Genomic DNA, 22,480 nt, shown 5'->3' with positions numbered 1-22,480 from the left:
AGTTTGCTAATGAGTCAGTTAATGTGTTTAAGTTTCTTGAAATGTGTTGATATTGAATTGAATCAAATCGTCTTTCCAAGATCTTAACCCTTAGGAACATGCGATAAATAGCCGGATTGCGAACAGAATATATACCATTGAGTTGTAGTATTACGAGCTGTGAGTCTAGCCTGACAATTAGTCGGTGTATGCCACGTGTGATGGCATCAGAGAGTAGTTCTATCAACGCGCTATACTCAGCGATGTTATTCGTCGATTGCCCAATACATACACCTCTAAAACTTACTAACTCGTCGCTTGGGTCAAAAATGGCCCAGGCTACGGAGGATAGGTTCCGCGAACTACGACTCGCTCCGTCGGCATATCCAACACATGTCTCCAGAAGGTTCGACATCTGCAACGAATGAAAAGGTGGATCACTCGACCAGAACAAACACTTTAGCGAAAACAAAATACAACAAAAGCATGCAGGTTACTATTTAAGCATAGTAACGCTTGAGGTACAACCCGTTGCGGGGCTGCGCCAGTGGAATTCCATCGTAATCCATTAACTCGTAGGCTCCTTTTGCTAACACCCTTTTAACAATATAGGGGCCCATCCATAAGGACTTGAATTTACCTGCTCCCAATTTATCGGATTCTTGGTCATAAAGCAAGACCAAATCACCTTCTGAGAAGACACGGGGTTTGACATTTTTGTCGAACTGAGCCTTGACTTGTTCCTTATGGGCCTCATTAGCCAAAGCGGCATCACGACGGGTTTCATCCAACTGGATTAATTCCAAGAAACGAGCCTCTTCTTCTGAAGTTCCGGGGAGAAGATCGATTGCGAGTTTAAGCGACGAAATTTCGCACTGGATTGGTAAGACTGCTTCCAGGCCATACACCAGTTGAAAAGGTGTGAACCCGGTTGCGTTCTTTACCGAGGTACGGTAAGCCCACAAAGCTGAGTACAGGATTAGGTGCCATCTTATTTTATGAACCCCGATCATCCTTTGCAACATACGCTTCAGGACCTTGTTGATTGCCTCAACTTGTCCGTTGGCTTGCGGATAATATGGGGTAGAGCTGTCGTGAGATAGCCCTAGCTTGGCAGCTAATTCGACCATCATGTGATTGCGAAAATGCGACCCATGATCTGTAACTATAGCCTGTGGTACGCCGAACCTGGCGACTACATGATTGAAAAAGAAAAGGGCAGCTGTTTCACCAGTGTTATCCAATGTAGGCATCGCCTCGGCCCATTTGGTAAAATAGTCAACAGCGACTATAATATACCCATGCCCCCCGGTCGAGGTGGGGTTACATTGCATGAAATCGATGCCCCACTTGGCGAAGGGCCCAACAGCAACTATCAGCTGTAAAGGTGCGGGTGGTCGTCTGGTTTTGCTATCAAAAATTTGACAAGCATGGCAACTTCTGACTGCGGTTATGCAATCTTTGAACATGGTTGGCCAGAAGTATCCTGCTCGTAAGATTCTTTGTGCTGTTGCATATCCAGACTGATGCCCCCCACACGCGCCTGAATGACAATCATTCAGGGCTTTTTCGGCCTCCTCATGGGTAAGGCACCTCCTCATAACTGTATCGACACCACGACGGTAAAGCGTGTCACCGACGATCATGTAGTCTTTTGCTTGGTATCGTATACGTTTTTGTTCGGAGCGAGAGGTGTTTGGCCTGAATTTTTGGGTTTGGAGATAAACTATGATATCTCCATACCACTCATCGCTTACAGATATCAGAAACAAACTTTCGTCCACGATTGACTCTTCCGACGTTTCATCGTTGGACAACTATGGGAGATCGCATAACAATTCTGCGAAAACTAGAGCTTTCTTTGATTTGGATTTTACAAATTCCAGATCAAACTCTTGAAGGATCGCTATCCATTTTGAATATTTTCCCCCCAGCAACTGTCGCGACAGTATATAAGTCATGGGGTTGCAATCTGACAAGATGGTAGTTTTCCGAAAGAGGACATAATGTCGAAACCTTTGAATCGCTTGAACAGCTGCAAGCGCTAGTTTTTCAACATAAGAATATTTACTTTCTGTATCGTTTAAGTTTTTACTTAAATAATAGATAGGATGTTCAATTCCATTGACTTCTTGAACTAAAACCATTGCAATGGTCGTATCCGCTGCAGCCAGATACAGGTTAAAATCTCTTTGATAGTCCGGGGCGTACATTAATGATGCTTTTACTAGACAATCTTTCAGAGCATCAAAGGAAGCTTGCGCCACCTGGTCCCAGACAAAAGGTACATCCTTTTTCAAAAGACGAGTATAACCCTTAGCAAGTTCTGCGTAATTTGGAATGAACCTCCTCAGAAAGTTCGCTTTCCCTTGGAGTTTCTGAATCTGAAGCAAATTTGAAGGTGGAGGCAAATTAATGATTGCCTGAACCTTACAGGGGTCGAGACGAATCCCATCTTTAGAGACTACAAAGCCAAGTAAACGACCAGAACCGACGCAAAACACACATTTGTGCGGATTGAGTCTTATCTTGTAGTGTCGGCAACGTAGAAATATCGCTCTTAAATGCTGCGGATGATCAGTCCGCTTTCGCGAATGAGCTGGAAGATCGTCGAGATAAGGTTGAACAATGTTCTTGATGTCATGGAAGGCATAATTCATCGCCCTCTGAAACGTCGCCCCTGCATTCTTTAAACCAAAGGGTAATTTTCGATAAGCGAATGTGCCCCACGGACAAATAAATGCAGTCTTTGACTGGTCCTGTGGGCGGATATTTATTTGATTATACCCGGAAAATCCATCCATAAATGAAAAGATTTCACATCCGGCACATTCATCAATTATCTGGTCGATGAAGGGTGTAGGGTAGTTGTCCTTCGGACAAGCTTGGTTTACATCCCTATAATCGACACACACTCTAATCGTCCCTTGTTTCTTCATAACAGGGACAATATTCGATACCCAATCGGTTAGAGGAACCGGGTAGATGAATCCAGCATGGAGGAGTTTTTCAACTTCCGCTTTCATGGCCACGGCTTTCTTCGGGTGCACTTGCCGAAGTCGTTGCCTTACTGGTTTGACATCAGGATACATTTTAATTTCATGTTCAACGATACTCGAGTCAATGCCTGGCATTTCATCATATGACCAAGCAAAGACATCTCTAAATTCGCGAAAAAGAGCGTTATATATTTCCAGTTCTGAAGGGGAACAACCTTTGCCGACATAAATATTCTCTACAACATCTGTTTTAGTCGAGATATTTATGGCTATAGTCTCTTCAATATTGGATAGGTTTCGCTCTGAATCCACCGTGTTTACAGTATTTGTTAGGAATTCAAATACTGAAGGGTGATAAAGGTCACTTTGAGTATCTTCTTCATATTCCGGAAGAAGGTAATGATGGTGGTGATCATTCCATGGTGTCCCCTCAATCATCATTGATTGTAAGATTCCTTCGTCAGTCCCATGTATTTTCGACCAAGGATCTAATGGGGTTCCATATTCTCTAGACCTATCTACCCAAACGCTTGACGAGCGTTGATTTGGGTTCGCCTCCCATGCTTGAAACATTGATTGCTACAATATTTCTAAAGGGCTTGGGGGCAAAACCATTGAATGATCCATGTTGACCTTCGTGGAAGATATCATGTTGCAGGTTGCTACAAACGGTACATTTCCTATATAAATAGGAGGTGGTAGCGCGAAAGTTCCCATCAATGTGGGGTCTTTTAATAATCCTACTCCGATATCTTGAATTGAATGGTTGCTCTCATGGATCATGGGAATGCTTCCTGTAACTTGTGAACCATTAGGGAGGAAATTATGTTGGTCGACGATCGTAATCCCTCCTTCAAACGGGAATGCGATCTTCCTAAAATAAGTCGACACGACAGCTGCCATGGCATAAATCCATGGTCTACCTAGTAGGATGTTATAGTCAAGATTTCCATCAATGACTTCTACATCAATTTCTACTGTTTTTCCTCCTAGTTCAACTTTCAAGTTATTAAGGATACCGTAGGGGGTATAAGTCCTTCCGTCGAAAGCTTTTAATGTCGTCGAAGATCGCGACAAGGTTGGAGATCCTAAAGTTTTCCAGCAACTCATCGACATAATACATGTCGAGGCTCCCTCATCAATTATTGTTCTGTGAACAGTTTTGTTGAGGGCTTTCACTTGAATAAGGAAAGCTAGCTGAGTTGGTAACTGAGGATCATATCCCTTGTGATCAAAGGATACAAGATTGGAATCCTTGGGATCAACCCCACCAATTGCCGATAACAACGCCTGCCTTTAGGTTGGAGCATTTTGTAGCACTTCAAGAGTCGACATAGCGGATGGCGATTGGGCCAAATCTTCCACTATGTTATAATGCTGTGCCGCTCTGGCGCGAGGATTAAATGTCGACTTGTGTACTACACCCTTTGGCGGTTTTATTGTTAATTCAGGGATGATGGGTGGTACAACTTTTGTCGAAGTTGTTGTCGAACTACTTGGTTGATCTTTACCATTTTCGTTCGACAGCTGAGGATCCCATAATCTTTGTTCCTTGTCGAAATCAAAGCATCATTCTGCTATTTTGAAACCGACAACATAAGTACTTGCGACGGGGAAGCATTTCCACTATCAACCAGATTTTGACCTGGGTTGGGAAATGGATCAGTTAACACAGCTGAGGTTTGGGAACTTTTAAAGAACCTCTTTAACTCAGCTTTGAATGGGCAATTCTTTGTGTAATGATCCTCATCATCACATATTTGACATGGATAATTTTGTTTCCCTTTCCCAGGAGGGTTTGAAGAATTTTTCCGAGGAGATGATTCACCTTGTTTCTTCTTCTTCCCTTTGTTTTGTTTCTTCTTGCTTCCTGGTTGATTGGTTTCTTTGCCTTTATCTTCTGATACGGCATTTACTTCCGAAGCAAGAATTTCTTCTTTTGCATTTTGATCCGAATTCTTACGGGCTTTCTTTGACGAAGCCTTTATCGATTTCACGTTTGCCGTGCCTATCACACCATCACCGGCATGAGAGTCACTATTTGATTTAGGAGGAGGAGGAATTGAAAATTCCGGTCTAGGGGCGTCAGGTATTTTGTCGTAGAGTGTGCCGGACTGAGTATAAACTAAGTCCAAATACTGTGCACGAGCAATAACTTGCTCCTCTGTTACGACTCCCCCCTTGGCCACATCTTCCGTAATAGCCGGAAGTAACAACTTTATAAACCATTCAGCTAATAGCTGATCAGGAACATATGTTTTCACCATCCTACGACGACGACGCCACTCATGTATATGATCAGATATATGGGTGGCAGTCGTCTGTTTGAAGTTGGTTAATATTTCTGTTCCCGTTTCATACCTTATCGGTAATTGAAAATGGGTTAAGAAAGTCGTGGCTAGGGAACTAAAATTGTCGAAAGAGGCTCTCGGCAATTCAATATACCATTTAGCCGCTGGACCTGTCAATGTCCTCTGAAAAAGGCGAAGCCTTATCGAATCATCGTTAAGGGTGTTCGACGAACACCACAGATGAAAAGTCATCACGTGATTTGATGGGTCTTCACCTGGATTTCCATTGAATTTAGGAATGTCAGATGGAAGTTTATGAGGAATCGCTGGCCACCAAGGGGCATAAGAAATCGGATCGTTGGTTAAACGGTGTAAATCGGGCAACTCTAAAGTTGCCATGAATGGTAACTGTTGATTCAGGTTAGGCGAAGCGTAACCAGGGTACGATGGAATCGCTTGAGCAGTGGGTCTTTGCATACCAGCATAATGTAATTGATGTTGGTATGACTGATACGGTTGGTGGACCTGACCAGTGTAAAGTGGTTGGTTTTGACCGTTTTGGATATACGGTTGTCCACTATTCGCAAAGATCTGCTGCTCAGAACCTTGGTACACCTGCTGGAATTGCGGTTGTTGGTATTGCACAAGCCATGGTTGTGACGCCATGTTCTGTTGTGCTATGCTAACCGTTGGACCGAGGTGTGGGGTAATTGTACCCGTTTGGACCTGTGTCGCCCCACCAGTTGGTGATTGTGGTTGTGACCCATGATCAAGTGGCTGTTGCATTACAACCTGAGAAATCTGAGGTTGGCATGCAACAGGTATCGCTTGAACTTGTGACACTGTTACAATAGCCGGTGTGGTTGGGATGTTCGTCACAGGTACACACTGTTGCATAGAATATACAACCCTTGGTTGTTGTGGTAGCATAGGTACCCAACTACTTGACGCAATTCCAGTTTAACCTGAACATTGTTGTGAACTCACGTATGGGTACCCTCCCGGAGGGGGTAATGAAAGAGCATATTGCCCCCCATACGGCAACAATCCGGAACTAAAGGGGATTGATGGCCCAGATTGACCTCCAAATGGATCAATTTGGCAAGTTTCAACATAAGAGTTACCGGGTATTACTCCGGATGAACAAACTAGAACAGACCATACTGTCGAAATAGTCCCTTGGTGGACTCCTTCTAGCGGTTGAGAGCTAGTTGGGACAGCTGGTATGCCGGCAAACATCGTCGGAGTGACGGCAGGGACTTCTGCTGTCACTGTGTCATTTGACACAGTCCTGGATGATGACGGTTGTTCAGACATCTTAAGTCTATCCAATAGATTGCCTAGCGATTCTACAGGGACTTCCGCTTGTGGTGGATTAACTTCTGATGAAGGAAATAGAGTGACCCCGACTCCAAAATGAGTTGGAGTACTTGCTTGCGGATCCTCTGCAATTTCCTCTATCGCAATCAAACCCGGTGGAAGAGGAAGACCGTCAGGTCCGTAAAATATTTCTGGTGCCGAAGAAGTGGTTGCTTCGACAGCGACAGTTGTTTGAGGAAAAAAACTTTCTGGACCGGTTACAGATGGAACTGGTTCAGTTACACAAGTATTTGCCCCCAGACTAGGATCAGTATTACTGTCCTTCTGTGGCTGTTGAACTTCTTCTATAGAGGCAGGGTTTCCAGAAATGTTAGGAGTAACCAGAACCTCAGATGCAGTTGGAACACTTGTTCTAACTTTCAAAGGAGATTTTGAACCGGTTAAACGAGTTCGCTTTGCCCGTACTGTTTTCGATTCTGGAGACAAAGACGGTTGACTCGTAAGCCTCCACGAACGACGGGGTTTCAATTGACTTTCTTCCACGATTGCGGATTACTCGATCAACTAAAATATTAAAAGGGGAAATTTGTGTTTCCGAATTGAATGAATTTTATTAGACGCTTTTAGACACAACTTGCTTTTTCACTTTTTAAGAGTCGAGAAAAAGCTAAAGATGACTCTAGTCTCCTTCGATGTATTAACGAGCCCGAAGTGACAAATGCTCGGTTGGACTTTTTCAGTTATAGAGTTTGAAAAAGGCTAAAAGAAACTGCTCTGGAGATCTAGGCAGAGGGTGTGCCAAAACTTTCGCAAAACCACAGAATACGTTTTACGGTATGGGTGGTCGATCTTCGTGAATGCTGTGTTCACTGCATTGCGATCAGTAGGGCGGCCGACACGGCTTCCTAAGGATAAAAGATATATGCCTATAGGGGTCTCCCAATATATACGCGACGGTACGTGGGAGCACAAGTCCGTATTAGTGCCACCGACTCTCAGGAGGAATCACCAACCTTCGTCGAGATCGACAGTCACTACGTTTAACGACGCCGGAACACGTCTCTAGCTTAGACCTCTATGTGTTTGCGTTATGTTTCAAAGCGTTGTTAGGTTCATTCAATATATTTTAAGTTGATCTTTTTAAAGTTTGCCTTTCAAGGTTCACCACGAGATGTATTGATACAAATTCCTAAATGCAGTCTAAGATGAGAAGCAAGCTTTTTTCAATCTTTTCGACTTATGAAAATCTTAACTACTGAGGGAAAAGAGAGATAAAATCTTTTCACACAGATCAAAGAGCACTCGCTAATGCACTTTTTCCCTAAATCAACATACAAACTTATATGCAAAATGCAAAAATGCAGGTATTTCTTTTCTCTTTCTTAATGTTTGTGCGACACAAAAAAGAAAGTTGTTGTATAACTTTGAATCCAATTTCAAGTGAAAGCAAACAAGCTTGTCCAAAATCAAAAGACACCTTAAGATTTACTTGTTTCGACACTAGAAATATATAAATTCAAACCAAATGACGAAAGCAAAAGCTCAATCAGCTATGAACAGCAAACAAACTAACTCTTAAGATCAAAACGACACTTTATCACAGGTCTAGATCTAAGAGGCCACAACAAGACTAGTTCACTTTCGTTATGGGAAACTGTAAATGATACAAGAAATACACAAAGAAAAAACACAGTTTCTTTATACAACCGAGGCGGAATAGTGGCAAGGAAAGTTGGTTTCAGATAGGCACATTGACTGGTAACAGGCAGCAAAAACAAGAGTGAAAACAGGGCAAGAAACAGCAGGAAACCCCAGTAGCACAAGGCAAGACTGGTCCAGCGCAGGTGGTACACAGGCAGTTTGACCTTCAGTGCAGGTAGCCCCTTCGGGAACTGCGCTGAAATGCAGACAGCCTTCACACAGTCTGCACTGAAGAACGAAACTTTCGTTTCTCTTGGTTTCCGGGTCACAGATTGCTCAAAAATTCACAGTTTTTGGCCAAATCAGAAGCTATCAGTCAAGGACACACTAAGGGATGAAAAGGAGGATGAAAAGCTATCACTAAGAGCTTATTAGAGTCCTTGTGGATCAGCTCTTCAAATCATAAACTTGCCCAGCAACTGAGCTAGAGTAGCTGCCCTCTACTTTGCATTTGAAAGATCCAAATACAGTTCGATTCGGTACTCCCTTTGTTTATGAAATGAATAGAAAAAACACAAACAACCAACAAGATACGATCCCCAGTGGAGTCGCCAATTTGTTGTTGGGAAAAGTATCCAATACGGAATGACCCTATCCCACTCTAAGGGTGATAGTACCTCAGCAACAACTGAATGCAAAGCTATTCAAGATTACTTCTTTATGAGATGTAAGAGAGAGGAGAAAGGGATCCACTAACCGTTATCTTCCGCTAATGGTTGATCCAATCTTCCCTCTTTGCTGCTTGCTCCCAGCTCCTTGCTCTTTCACTGGCCCAGCTACACAAAGATCCTGCAAAAGCACAACAAAAGGAAACTACAAGAAGCATACATCCATAATTGATTCAAGGATTAGAATAAATCAAATATACAAGTATCAATACGCCACAGAGACACATGCATATAGAAGAACCTCAAATGCTTTATTAATGGAAGAAGTAAAGTTTTGAGAGTGTTACAACCATAAGAGGCCCAATCCAGCAACACCTCCCAGCAGAAAGAAATCTCCTCTTCACCTCCTTCAAGCAAATCACCCAATAGTTCTATGCACAAACCAACAACACTTCCTTACATTCACAAGATTCCAGCCTCCCTAGACCTCATGAGAGAGCTCTATATATAGGAGTTTTGGAGAAATGATGAGTCAGCTTGAGGCTGGCATGAAGCTGATTAGTGTCCTCTCCCACTTCAGTTATTCTTCAGTTCTTGAGTCCACTTGGAGTTTCTTGCTTCCACTTGGAGATCTAGATCCTCTTACTCATCACAAGGCGAATTCCCTGATCCAAGTGTCATTTTGGAAGCTTCCTGGGCACTTGACACCTTGTAGAATGACTATGCCACTTGGCCAATCTCGCCCAGCGCAGGTAGCCTTCATTACTGTTGACATTCAGCGCAGGTACAGAGTGGAGCAGTTGACATTCAGCGCAGATGCTCAGTGGAGCAGCTGACATGATCCAGAAATAGCTTGTTTTTGAGTGTTTTCAGGTGGAGAACTGACTTTCAGTGCTGTGGTTTGCTGACCTTGTTCCTCTAGGGGTAGGAACAACATGTTTAGGGACTTTGGATCCCTCAGATTATTGACATTTCATGCTTCGTGCTGTAAGGCACAAAAATGTCTATAACAGTGACACACAATCAAAGTGCCTAGTCGTATTGGTCGATTACTGCACAAGATAGCTTACGTAGTATCTTTTTATCATGAGAACCACTAATTTGTCTACTTATATGTGTTTGTTACACAAAAATATCGTCACCATGATTATTTGCAGTTAGTATGGGTCTATCATCACTTGTACTGTCCTCCTAAGCAAGTCTCAGACCTCAGCTCTTCAAGTCAAGCTTTGAAATTGAGAGAAAGACATTGAAAATCAATAAAACTCTGGTTCTGCACTTTCTCTCACTATTGCCTGTGGTCCCGCACCTTCTGTTCACAAAAACTATGGACCTGCCCGCTCTGTCCCTAAAGGTGTGGGTGCGGACCCCTATGAAAGTCAAAAAGGCGCAATTTTATTCTAAAACACTCACTTTGGGTTAATTCTAGATGATTCTAGAAGGAATTTTGACGTGGATTGGCCGCTCTTAGGTGGTTCATGCATCCCAAAAGAGAAGGAGTTAATCCCTTGATGAGAGGAGATATCCCTTTGAAGGAGGGCTTTATCCCTTTGAAGGAGGACCTAGTAACTTCCCTCCATTGCACTATAAATTCAGGCATTGGGCTGGTTGCTGGAGAGGTTAGAAGCTGAACATTTTTTAGGGGAAATGCTGGTGGAATTAAGACTTCCTAGTTAAGCTTAAGAGGAGAGATCACATACCTTTTTGGCTTCATTGGGAAGAGAGTGAAACTTGTCAAAGTAGAGGAGACTTCTTGCTGGACCCTGGGAGGAGCTTGTACAGTGTCAAGGCACAGGTTGTAAAGTTCTTCTTTTGATTTGAATTAATGCAATCAGATTCATTTTTCTCAACAAATTGTCTTATGTAATTTGTTTCATGAATTCCTTGACTTTCATGTTAAATATGTTTTATGATATTGGCTTTTCAGGTGCTATTTAATTTGTTTGCTTGTTTGTGTTTGCAGATTCGCGACAAGGGAGCTCATTTGGATCGAAAGAGTGAGGCTTCCACAAACTTGCATTGGACCCAAGGTAGGCCTAAAACACTTGTCTGCCTTTGTTTATAAAAGCATATTTAGAGAAAGATAGTGTGTGATAGGTTTGCTTGTCATTAGGTCTTCTTTAGATTCTAGGAAGGTCTATCTTGTCCGCAAGATTGACTCATTCCGTGTGACAAAATGGCAACTCCGCTAGGGACTTGATTTTTTCCTTGTTTTTACTTTGACCTGAGAAACTGTGTTTTTGTTTCTATTTTTGGCTTTTTGTGTCTGGAATTGGGTAGATTTAGTTGATCTAGGATTATTTTTTGTTTTTCATAACTTTGGGAGAGGACCGCACCCTCGACTTGCAACACAGTGCGGACCTATCCGCACTTTTGCTTTTCACACAATGCGGTACCGCACCTGTGTGAACTGTGGGCCTGCGGACCCTGTCAAAATTTTGGAAAACTTAAGATTTTCTCTTTTAGTCAGCTTAGTTTTTGTTTAGGTATTGTATTCCCCTGCCCAGACCTGCATGTGACTTGTCAGGAACTTTTCTTAGGTTAATTCCATTGGCATTCATGTTTTAAGCTTTTATCAATTGGGTGTTTTGAGTCTCTTTTTTGAGAAATTCTTAATTTGATTTCCTTTGGTCATTACTTGGAGGTTTGTCTCAGTCTTTTCACAATTTTGCATCTTTTTGCTTTTGTTTTTGCTAAATTGTGTATGAGTGTTAATCGCCTTTGAGTGTTTTTATTTTTTTGATCTTTGGAACTCTCACCCGATTTTCTTGACTTGCACTTGATTGGTTCTTAGATTACATTAGAATCATTTTGTGTTTGAGAATTCTCTTGCATAGATCACATTTGCATAATTATAATTCTCATTTTCAGAATATGAATGAAAAATGTGCATAGATTACATTTGCATACTTTTCAAGTGAATTGTGCATAAATTACAATTGCATAGTTTACATTCTGAAAAATCAATCGTAGATTTAGATCAGCTTTCTTTGATTTGAATTTACATATTTTTATTCTTGTTTTAAACACATAAAAAAAAAAAAAAAAAAAAAAAAAAAACTGTTTGGGAATTGATTTGCATTAATTTTTCTTGATGAAATTAGTGCATTAGAGAATTTGTTATATTTTCTCTTAGTGATCAATTTTTTGCATTGTTGGAAGTGAATGGAAACTCTCTCCTTACTTTAATTAGGATTCATCGAATTGAAAGGATTACATTATCATATTCGATTGCATTCAGTTTTGAGTCGGGTCATAACACCATTGGTTTTGTATCCATTTACCCCTTTGAGTAATAACAGCCTAAATAACACAACGCTTAATTAAAATTCATCTAGTAATTTTTACATTTTTAGGGCTCTTTCCACCAATCTAGCTTAGGCTAGTGTCTTGGAATAGGTTTTAGTTAACTCTCCAAGATAGTCAAACAAACAAGTAGTTGTATCTTGCGGTAGGAAAGAAATTCCAATTGTTACATCTATGCTCTGGGAAAGCTCCTCTTAAAGGAGAAGCACGAGACCATATCTGAACCAGTGTGGGAATCAATCCTTCCTCATTGGGAACGATAGAAGATATTCACGTATTAAAAACGGTAAACCTCGGATTAACCATTGTCCAGGAGCCTGGGGTCACTTGTCGGTAAACCTTGGATTATGTCAAGGAGCCTTCAAGGGGATTGAACTTGTTACTCTGCCCTTGCGTGCGTATCGGATCGTAGACTGTTCCCCCAGGTATATTTGTTTCCGTTGGTAACCTTAGTGACCATATTCTATAGGATTCTTTCCTAAGGTGACGGTGGAGGGAAGATCCCAATGTACCTGGAGTAGACATCGGCTAGACTCACTTGGAATTTCTGGGGGGTTCTCTTCACTCGAGACGGTTTAGTGGAGAAACTTGTGCCAGTCTATTCATTAAGTAGGTTGTCGGGGTAACTGTTCCAACCGCCATTTCTGTATTGAATTCTACGACGTTGGATTTCATCACCAACTAGTGTTTTCGATACGGAAAGTTACTATTTTTGTGTGGTTTGACTCCTAGATTTGATAGCGCGTGTTAATTTGTTTTTTTTTACTTTTAGAGACCATAGGTGTGAATTGTGAATTGTTAATTTTAGTTTTAAATTCACTGAAGTTGAATATAATGGCAAGTGTTCCATAATTTACCGACCAAGGAACCCCTCTTAACGAGAATCCTAGTACCTTTCCTTATTTTGGAAATGTTGGTCCTCCTTATATGGCTACTTTGTCATTACCTAGATTTACAATAGGTTTACTGATATGGTTATTTTCAACTTCGTTGGCCCCAAATACTCCAATTGTTCCACCTCAACCAAATGCTTCACCTCAACAGAGTTCACCATCTCAACATCACCAACCTTCTGTTGACCCTTTGCCTTCTTCACCTAATTTTTCTTCCTCCATTTCTTCCTCTTCGCTTGGTAAAAGCCTTCACGCTAGTAACCAGGTGTCTAAGAAGAAGAAGAAAGGGAAGAATAAGAAGAATAAGAAGCAAGATAAGAAAGAAATCAACCAACCAACCATGGCTGTAAGTGTTAGTTGTGTTGAGGAAAACTCTGGCATGCATCGTAAACCCAAATACCCTTGCAGGCTTTGTAAGGGTGACCACTTCCTTATCAATTGTCCTAGTATTCCAAAGGTCTTGGAAGTATGGTCAGAAAAATCTCATCAACTTTCCATTGATCCATCAACGAGTGATAGTCAGGTTCCTGGGAAAAAGGGTAAAGTTAGGTTTCCTTGTAATTTATGTAAAGGGAGTCATCAAACTCACATTTGCCCTCACATGGATGAAGCCTCAAAATTGTTGGAAAACCTTAATGTTCCACAGCAAGAATTTCCAACTGGTTACCGTAAACTTTCTCCCAACCTACTGTCAACTGACAGAGTGATTGACCTAATTTCAAGTACAGTCGATCACACTCTTCCATCAGAGAGTGAAACTCATGTCACTCAGGTTGATGATCCATTATTTGATCAAGTGGTCGATTCAATTTCACATTCGGTCGATCCCACTTTCCCTTTAGAGAGTGAACTTCATATCGCTCAGGTTCTTTTTGTTACATCAGATTCTTCTACGTCGGTGGGCATTTCACCTGTTTCTACAGAACCCCCTCCAAGTACTGAGGTCTTTTCCTTTGATTGGAATAGACTGACAGAACCTCATCTTCCTTCCTCCATCCCTTTCCAAATCATTGTCAAGGTTGGTGGTAGGGACATGCACCGCACACAGGTAGATGAAGGTGCTTCTGTTAGTATTTTATCCTCAACTGCTTGGAAAGCTTTGGGTTCCCCTCAGCTTGCGCCTATTACGCAGAATCTCAAAGCTTTTAACAGAACCATTAGTGAACCTTTAGGGATCCTTCCTAAGTTTTCTGTTACCTTGGAAGGTAAAACTGTCTGTATTGATCTTATGGTAGTTTGAGGTCCCTTGGATTTCAATTTACTCCTTGGGCAAGTTTATGTTTATGCAATGAAATCTGTCGTATCGACACTCTTTCGCGTGATGTCTTTCCCTCACAATGGAAATATTGTGACTGTAGACCAGCTTTCGTTCCCTAGTCTTGTTTCAACTACCAATAATATGACAGCCCTAAATGTTCCTGATTCTCAAGTGGTATCTTCCCCGCCACGAGTTAATTTTGTGGCAACTGGTCCCATGTTTTCAGTTACCAATGTAAGTGAGCCTCTCACTATTTGCTCATCTTCCTTTGATTTAGATCTGGTAATTGACATGGAAAACTCTATGGGATTACTTGAACATGATGTTCTTATCCCTTTTAGTCCCTTGACATGTGTTCCTTCCAAAGAACTATTCTTCCTTCTGATGAAGACCTTTTGGAAGCCATGATCAAGGTGTGTCCATTGACATGTCTTTCTTCCAGTTGGAAGCCATGATCAGTGAGAAGCGAGGATAGTTTTTTCCTATATCAACCTCGTTAAAAAATGAAACAGGTTGTCATGAGGACAATTCTTTCCTGTGTCAACCTCGTTAAAAAATGAATCAGTTGGTTCGAGGAAAGTTCCTTTTACTGTGTCAACCTCGTTAAAAAATGAATCAGTAAATATGAGGATAGTTCTTTTCTTGTGTAAACCTCATTAAAAAATGAAACAACTCCCTTTTCAAGTTGAGTCTTGAAAGTAAACCTTCATTCCATCCACCTGGTTGAATGCAATGAACTTGGGGGGCATGTACCTCGCTTTTCATCGTTATGTTGGGGGCATGCGAAATTCTAGAGCATAGTTCCTTTTCTTGTGTCAAGATCGTTAAAAACAACGAAACAAGGATTCTTGAGCATAGTTCCTTGTCTTGTGTCAAGCTCGTTAAAAGATGAAACAAGGAGTCTTGAGCATAGTTCCTTGTCTTGTGTCAAGCTCGTTAAAAAATGAAACAAGGGTAGGTTAAGTAGGTAGATTGTAGAGAGTAGATTCGAGGAAAGTTCCTTTTACTGTGTCAACCTCGTTAAAAAATGAATCAGCTGGTCTCGAGGAAAGTTATTGTTACTGAGTCAACCTCATTAAAAAATGAATCAGGTTCGAGGATAGTCCCTTGTCTTATATCAACCTCGTTAAAAAATGAAACAAGGATAGGTTATATAGGTAGATTGTAGAGAGTAGTCATGAGCATAGTTCCTTGTCTTGTGTCAAGCTCGTTAAAAAATGAATCAAGGATTTTAGAGCATAGTTCCTTGTCTTGTGTCCAGCTCGTTAAAAAATGAATCAAGGTTTTTTATGAGCATAGTTCCTTGTCTTGTGTCAAGCTCATTAAAAAATGAATCAGGGATTTTAGAGCATAGTTCCTTGTCTTGTGTCAAGCTCGTTAAAAAATGAATCAAGGTTTTTTATAGTATAGTTCCTTATTAGGTAGATTGTAGAGAGTAGTTATGAGCATAGTTCCTTATCTTGTGTCAAGCTCGTTTAAAAAATGAAACAAGGGTTTTGAGGATAGTTCTTTTCCTGTGTCAACCTCACTAAAAAATGAAACAACTCCCACGAGTCTTTCCAATATTTAGAAAGTAAACCTTCATTTCATCCACCTGGTTGACTGCAATGAAGTTTGGGGGGCATGTACCTTGATTTGCGTCATTATGCTAGGGGCATGTGAACTTATAACAAGCATAGTTTTTCATTTCAAGCTTGCATAACAAGGATAATTTTAGGGGCGATTGTTCGCCCTTTGGCGAAATTAAGGGGTTTTAAATTTTTAGTGGGCGAATATTTTGTATCATAGTACATTTTTACAAATCACCTCAAATAGCCCACCTTATTTTAAGGGAGAGGGTAAAAAAGGTAAATTTAGCCCTTGAAATTAGGAGTTACAACCTTCCATGGAGTTACAACCTTCCATTCGCCCATTTTCAAGAATAGGTTTTATTTAAGTGAATCTATTCGTCCATTTTCAAGAATAGGTTTTATTTAAGTGAATCCTATGGGCCAAATACCATATTTATAAAAGAGGTATGGTAAATTAATAAAAATATAAAAAAATGAGAGGTATGGTAAATAAATAAAACATTTTTTATATTTACTCCATAAGTCACCTAGTGTAAACAAATAAAAATATAAGTAAAGTGGAGGTATGGTAAATAAATAAAACGTCTTTTTATACTTACTCAAAAGGTATGGTAAATAAATAAAAATATAAATAAACTAGACGTATGGTAAATAAATAAAACCTCTTTTTATATTTAGTCCATAACCCTCATTCTATTTATGAAGGCTCAAGAAAGAGGTTTTATTTAAGTGAATCCTATGGGCCAAATACCATATTTGTAACAGAGGTATGGTAAATTAATAAAAATATAAATAAACGAGAGGTATGGTAAACAAATAAAACATTTTTTTATATTTACTCCATAAGTCACCTTATATTTACAAACACTAAAAAAAATGGGTTATATTTAGGTGAAACCTATGGGCAAAATACTATGGGACAAATACCATGGACTAGATTGTTATTAATACCATGCAAAAATCCATTATTAACCCTCATATTATAATTAATAAAAATAAAAATGGCACATGGTATTGACCCATGGTATTCACCAAAATGGCACATGGTATTGACCAATGTTGCACGAAGCGGGAGCGAAGCGGAAGCGCGAAGCGCGGAAGCGTCATTTTCCAAAAATCTAGGGAGCGAAGCATCCGCGGAAGCGTCTGCTATATATATATATATATTTTTATATATTTTTTTGCATTTATACTCAAAACAAACATCCCAAATACCAAATTAATTGTAGAAGACATGAAAACATGCATATTTTTGCATAAATCAAGATAGATATGGCATCCATGATTCCATTGTAGTTACTAGTATGTACAACAATCATCTATATTCTAGCTATTACAAACATACATCAAATTTTTAAGCATATTATAAAACATAAAACATTTAAGCATATTATAAAACATAAAACATAGAGCATATTATGATTTATCTAGCAAGTGAGCAACTGTCAACATTTGTCATGTCCAAAATTCAAATAATAATGTTTACAAAATATGTCACTTGGTCACCGCCAAGCCAAAAAGGTTCAAAATTCAAATTCACAAGTCTACAAGTCTAATGAGTAATCTATAGACTATGACAAAAAGAAGTAGATTGTGAATATATCTACTAATCTCTCCTCCTTCCACCACGAATAGAACGTGATGGCGTGCCTCCACGTGGTGGCAATGAAGAAGATGGTCCCTGTGTAAGTCGTGGCACTGGAACTGATGAAGAAGAACCCCCTGCTGTTGGTGTTGAACCATGGAACCTAGGACCAGATGGGGGTGGGGGTGGTGGCATATCAACACGGTCATCATCATCCTAGAATCGCTCAAAAAATTCATGCAAAAAAAAAAAAACACTAGTTAACAAAAAAATTAAAAACATGAATTAGAGAAATGCTTTATAAGGGAAAATTGGAAAATTCATACCACAATGGACATACCTGGATAAGAGCATCCTCTAATTGCTCTAGTTGCAACACTCCATCCTCCAAATTGGGCTCCTCTGGATGCTTGTCCCAAGTCAACAAGTCTTTATTAGACTTTGCATCTTCACAGTAATGGGACAACAATCGCAAGTTGTAATGAACATAAACCAAGCTCTCTGCCCGGTCTAAACTCAACCTGTTCCTTTTAACACTGTGGATGAAAGAATAAGAGCTCCAACACCTCTCTGCAGAAGAAGTGTTTACCACCTGTGATAGCACCCGCAATGCCAAACTCTGTAGAAGTGGAGTAGGCCCTCCATGCATGTTCCACCACTCAAGAGCAGAAAAATGCTCTCGATCTTCAATTGAATGCATGCTCCCAAATGGACCAGTGTTGAGCGTATAGTTGCTCACCTGTCTCCGTACCAATGCAGCCTCCTCATTATCAGGGATTAATCTACTCAATGCAGCCATATATTTTTCGTGAACCTCTTTATCTTGGTGTGGTTTTTTCCTGCTTCCCCCCCCAGGTGCTGGTTTTGAAAGCCATGATGGATGATAGTACCTAGGTGTCAAAACATATGCTAATGCATGCAATGGAACATTTAGCATATCCCATCGCTTTTCCACCTCTTCACGAATATAATTGTACAAGGTGGTATCTCTAGGCTCAACAATGTCTTTAATCTGCCCCAACATGCTATCCATTTGCTCATACACCTCCCCAATTACTGGTCGATCTGAATCTGCAAACTTGATCATGTAATAAATTGGTTTGGTGAATTGCAAAACATATTTAACCTGTGACCAAAAGTAAGTGTCAAGAACAGTGTCCTTGACTACATTAGCAGTAGCACCATCTGTACACTGGTTAATTTCATCCCATGTTTCAGCACACACCAGATTAGTTAAAGCTTGTCTCACCTTCACTAGCCGCCTAAAGGTGAGGTAATAACTAGCAAATCTTGTCTTTGCAATTTTAAGCAATTGCAACTTGGAGTAAGTGCCATAGAAGTAGTTTACCCTTGTATGCCCTGTGATGAATTTAATGAGCTGCTTCCCTTTCCTGTAAACCTCAGCAATCCACCCACATTCTTTGTGTTTCACAATATCATGCATCAAAAGGTTCAATGTGTGAACCAGGCACCCAGACCAAAAGATGTGTGGATGAGTACGCTCAATAATTTTTCCTGCTGCCTTACAATTTGCTGCATTATCTGTGATCACTTGAACCACATTATTCGGACCAACATCTTTGATTGATTTCAATAGGAGATCTGCAATGTTTTGTGCAGTTGCACTGATGGAGGAGGAGTCATGACATGCAATAAATACTGCACCCTTAGAATAAACACCAAGAACATTTATCAAATGTTGGTTTCTAATATTTGTCCACCCATCTGATACAATGGATACCCCATAATCCACCCACTCATGTGTAAAACGTGTCAAAGCTCTTTGAACCTTAGCTTTTTCTCTTTCTAATAACACTGTTCTAGCTTTCTCATAGTTGGGGGCCTTGTATCCTTTTGGGGCTTCATTGATGGCCTTTACCATGTCATGCCAATAGGGAGAGCGAAGCACATTGAATGGTACACCGCAAGCACAAAGAAAACGGACTACCTTTCCATCCACATCATCCCTCCCAGTAACATTAAGGAAATCCCCTATTGTTTTTCTACCTCCAGAGGTTGCAGAAGTACCATAAGGAGATGGGCAACTACCAAATTTAGAGGTTGCACTTGATTCTGAATGAGTTTTTTGTTTCTTGTTTTTTTGTTGTGCAGCCATCTCTATTTTGATGTATTTTTGTCTTTGTTCACTTGAAATTTTTGGGCAAATGGCTACCCCCACAGAACCCTTTTTTTCATCTCTCTAGCACCCCACAAAAATGCCTCCTCAGACGGGTATATGAACCCGTATATGGTTTTCCTCCATGACAATCATGAGGGCACATCCATTTGTAAGATCCACCACCCTTTCCCCCTTCAAGTTTGGTCACATAGTTCCACAAGGGATTTGATGTACCTTTCCCATCTTGTGCTTCAGTGTCCTCTTCAAGTTCATCCCCTTCCTCTTCAAACCCTTCCTCCTCATCATACATTGGGTCACTACTATTAGGACCAAGTTCATCCCCTTCCTCTTCCCCTCTATTCCTCACCCTTGCCATCATTAAAACCAAGAGTGGAATGATACATAGAAGCCAAAAGAACACCATCTTGGAATATGGATATAGGTGGTGGACAACCTGTAAATAAAGGAGCAAGTAGAAACAATGGGAAAGAGTAGGAGAGGGAGGAGAAAAATACAATTTTTTTTTCAAAAAAACAAGGGAGTTTGGGGTTTGAACTTACCTCTTTAGCTCTTGTAGATGAAGTCCTCCAAGCTCTTGCTCCAAGCTCCTCCTCCTTCTCCTAGCTCCTCCTTCTTCACTCCTCCAAGCTCTCCTCTCTTCTCCTCTCCTTTCCTCTCTTCTCTTCTCCTCTCCTCTCTTCTCTTCTCCAACTCTCATAAACTCAAAGTGAGAAAATGAGAAGAGAATGGGGGCTTTATTCTTTTCTAAAGTCACCCTAGACTCACCCTAAACTAACCTAACCCACCCCCTCATGCTAGTTAAGTCACATATTAAAACAAATTTAAAAAAAATAAATTAAAAAAAAGGAGGCCGCGGGGTTGCTTCCGGAATCGCCTGGGTGGCGTGCGGGTGGCGTGCGGTTCCGGGCCGGAAGCGTGGCGCCACCCCGTGCCCGAACCGCCCTCCGATCCGCGGTTCCGGGGTGGCCGCAACCCAAAAGGCAGGAATCGCATTTAAATTCCGGAACCGCGCCACCTCCTCCTCCGAATCGCGCTTCCAAATTGGATTCCGGGACGGTTCGCTCTGATCCGCGGTTCCGGGTTTGGATCCTCCGGGGGGGGGGGGGCGATTCCTGCAACCCTGGTATTGACCCATGGTATTCACCTAGAATGTAGCCTATTTAAATGGGGGAATTAAACCAGCATAGATCCATCTTTACTCTGGATCTACTAACCCCCGAGAGGTTTCAAATATCGTGATATGCAAACTAGCATAGAGTGAAAAAATATTTGATCCTCTTGGGGCTTGGTCAAGAGTAAAAATGGATGTTGTAAATTAATGTAGGTTAAACATTTTAGCTTGGTTAAAATAAAAAATAAAAATCAACTATTAATTTTATTAATTTTTATAAATTACTAATAGTAATTTTTAAGCTCCAGGTTTATGATAACCCATGGTATTGACCCATGGTAATACCATGGTATTCATGTGAGCATAGACTATTTAAAGGGGAAATTCTATCTTAGATCCATACAAAGTTTTATTATTTAGTGAAAGACTTGCCAAGATCTTACAAGGTTTTATAATTGAGTAAAATATTCGCCATGCCTGGTGACATATTCGCCAAAAAATTATATATACATATTATATTATTGATAAAATCGCCTTCCATTTTTCCTATATACCATGGAGATTCGCCCATTTATTATATTTATAAATTTAGGGGGGGTTCTTAAAATTTTCCCTGTTGCATAAACATGAAACCGAATCTGAGCATAGTTCTTTTCCTGTGTCAAGCTCGTTAAAAAATGAAACAAATCCTCCTCTAATTGAGTCGAGAGTTTGACTAGATCTCATAAATGTTAAGTTGTATATTTAGGTTAGTTATTTCAGTTTTTTGCATAATTTTCTTACAGTTTTAGGTTGAGTCTTTCAAACGATCTCGTAACTGAACCTTCATTCCATCCAGCTATTAATTACTTAGTTGAATGAAATGAAGCTGGGGGGCATGCGCTCTAGCAGTTACGCTTAGGGGGCATCAAGCACAGTTTTCTCTCTGTTTCAAGATTGTGTAAAAATGAAACGACTTTGAAGCATAGTTTTTCTCTGTTTCAAGCTTTTGTAAAAATGAAACCTATCTCGAGTCAATTTCAGTTATTTTCAAGACTCGTTAAACTCATGAAAATTTCGAGATTATTTTGCTATCTTTCATTCTCGTAAAACAAATGAAAATTCCGAGTTCTTTCCGTCTTTTCCTGCTCGTAAATTAAATTGAAAGTCGGCCATATGAGTACATTTTTATCATTTTTTCGAACTCATTAAAACTTACGAAAAAGTGAAAACCATGAGTACATTTTTATCATTTTTTCGAACTCGTTAAAAATTACGAAAAAGTGAAACCTTAGAGTCACCTTTAAGCTCTTTTCTGACTCCTAAAATATGAAAAGATTGTTGGGTTTTTCTTTTTAAACTCGTTAAAACGGAATCAAAAGGACGGTCCACTTACAGCTCTTTTTTGACCGCATAAACATGAAAAGATTGCCGGACTTTTGTCATTTCAAGTTCGATATTGGTAATAAAACGACGTGTCATTGATCACTTTTTTTACTTTTTCAGATCAAGGGCACTAATTACGAAAAGTACTCCTTGGTCGTAAAGATCAAGCGGTTCTCTCAAGTATTATTTTATACTTTTTCGGGCTTGGGAGATACAAATTTACGAAAAAGGTCAACCCTGGAGTCTTCTTAAGTTTTTTCAGACTCTCTAAAATTGAAAAACGCCAAGTTTCTCCTATACTGGACTCGTTAAAATTTAACAGTAAAATCAGCTGCCGCTTTGCACGATTCGAG

The 22,480-nt window shown here is 40.3% G+C and overlaps 1 protein-coding gene across 1 annotated transcript; it reads right to left on the bottom strand.

Annotated features, from left to right (window-relative positions):
• Positions 1–17,424: 17,424 nt before the first annotated feature.
• LOC149222148 (uncharacterized) lies at positions 17,425–19,694 on the bottom strand. Its single transcript, XM_089383059.1, has 2 exons — positions 17,852–19,694; positions 17,425–17,727 (listed from the first exon to the last, which is right to left on the bottom strand). The coding sequence occupies exons 1-2, from the start codon at positions 19,625–19,627 to the stop codon at positions 17,533–17,535; spliced, it is 1,971 nt and encodes a 656-aa protein (XP_089239185.1). The 5' UTR covers positions 19,628–19,694; the 3' UTR covers positions 17,425–17,532.
• Positions 19,695–22,480: the final 2,786 nt, after the last annotated feature.

This window comes from Pinus tabuliformis, chromosome Q (assembly GCF_031772625.1).
Source record: "Pinus tabuliformis cultivar Carrire ecotype Pingquan chromosome Q, CPIR1, whole genome shotgun sequence".
In the NCBI taxonomy this organism is placed as follows: Eukaryota; Viridiplantae; Streptophyta; class Pinopsida; order Pinales; family Pinaceae; genus Pinus; species Pinus tabuliformis.
The sequence above is the reverse complement of the archived record's forward strand: the minus strand, read 5'-3'. Positions and strand labels throughout refer to the sequence as shown.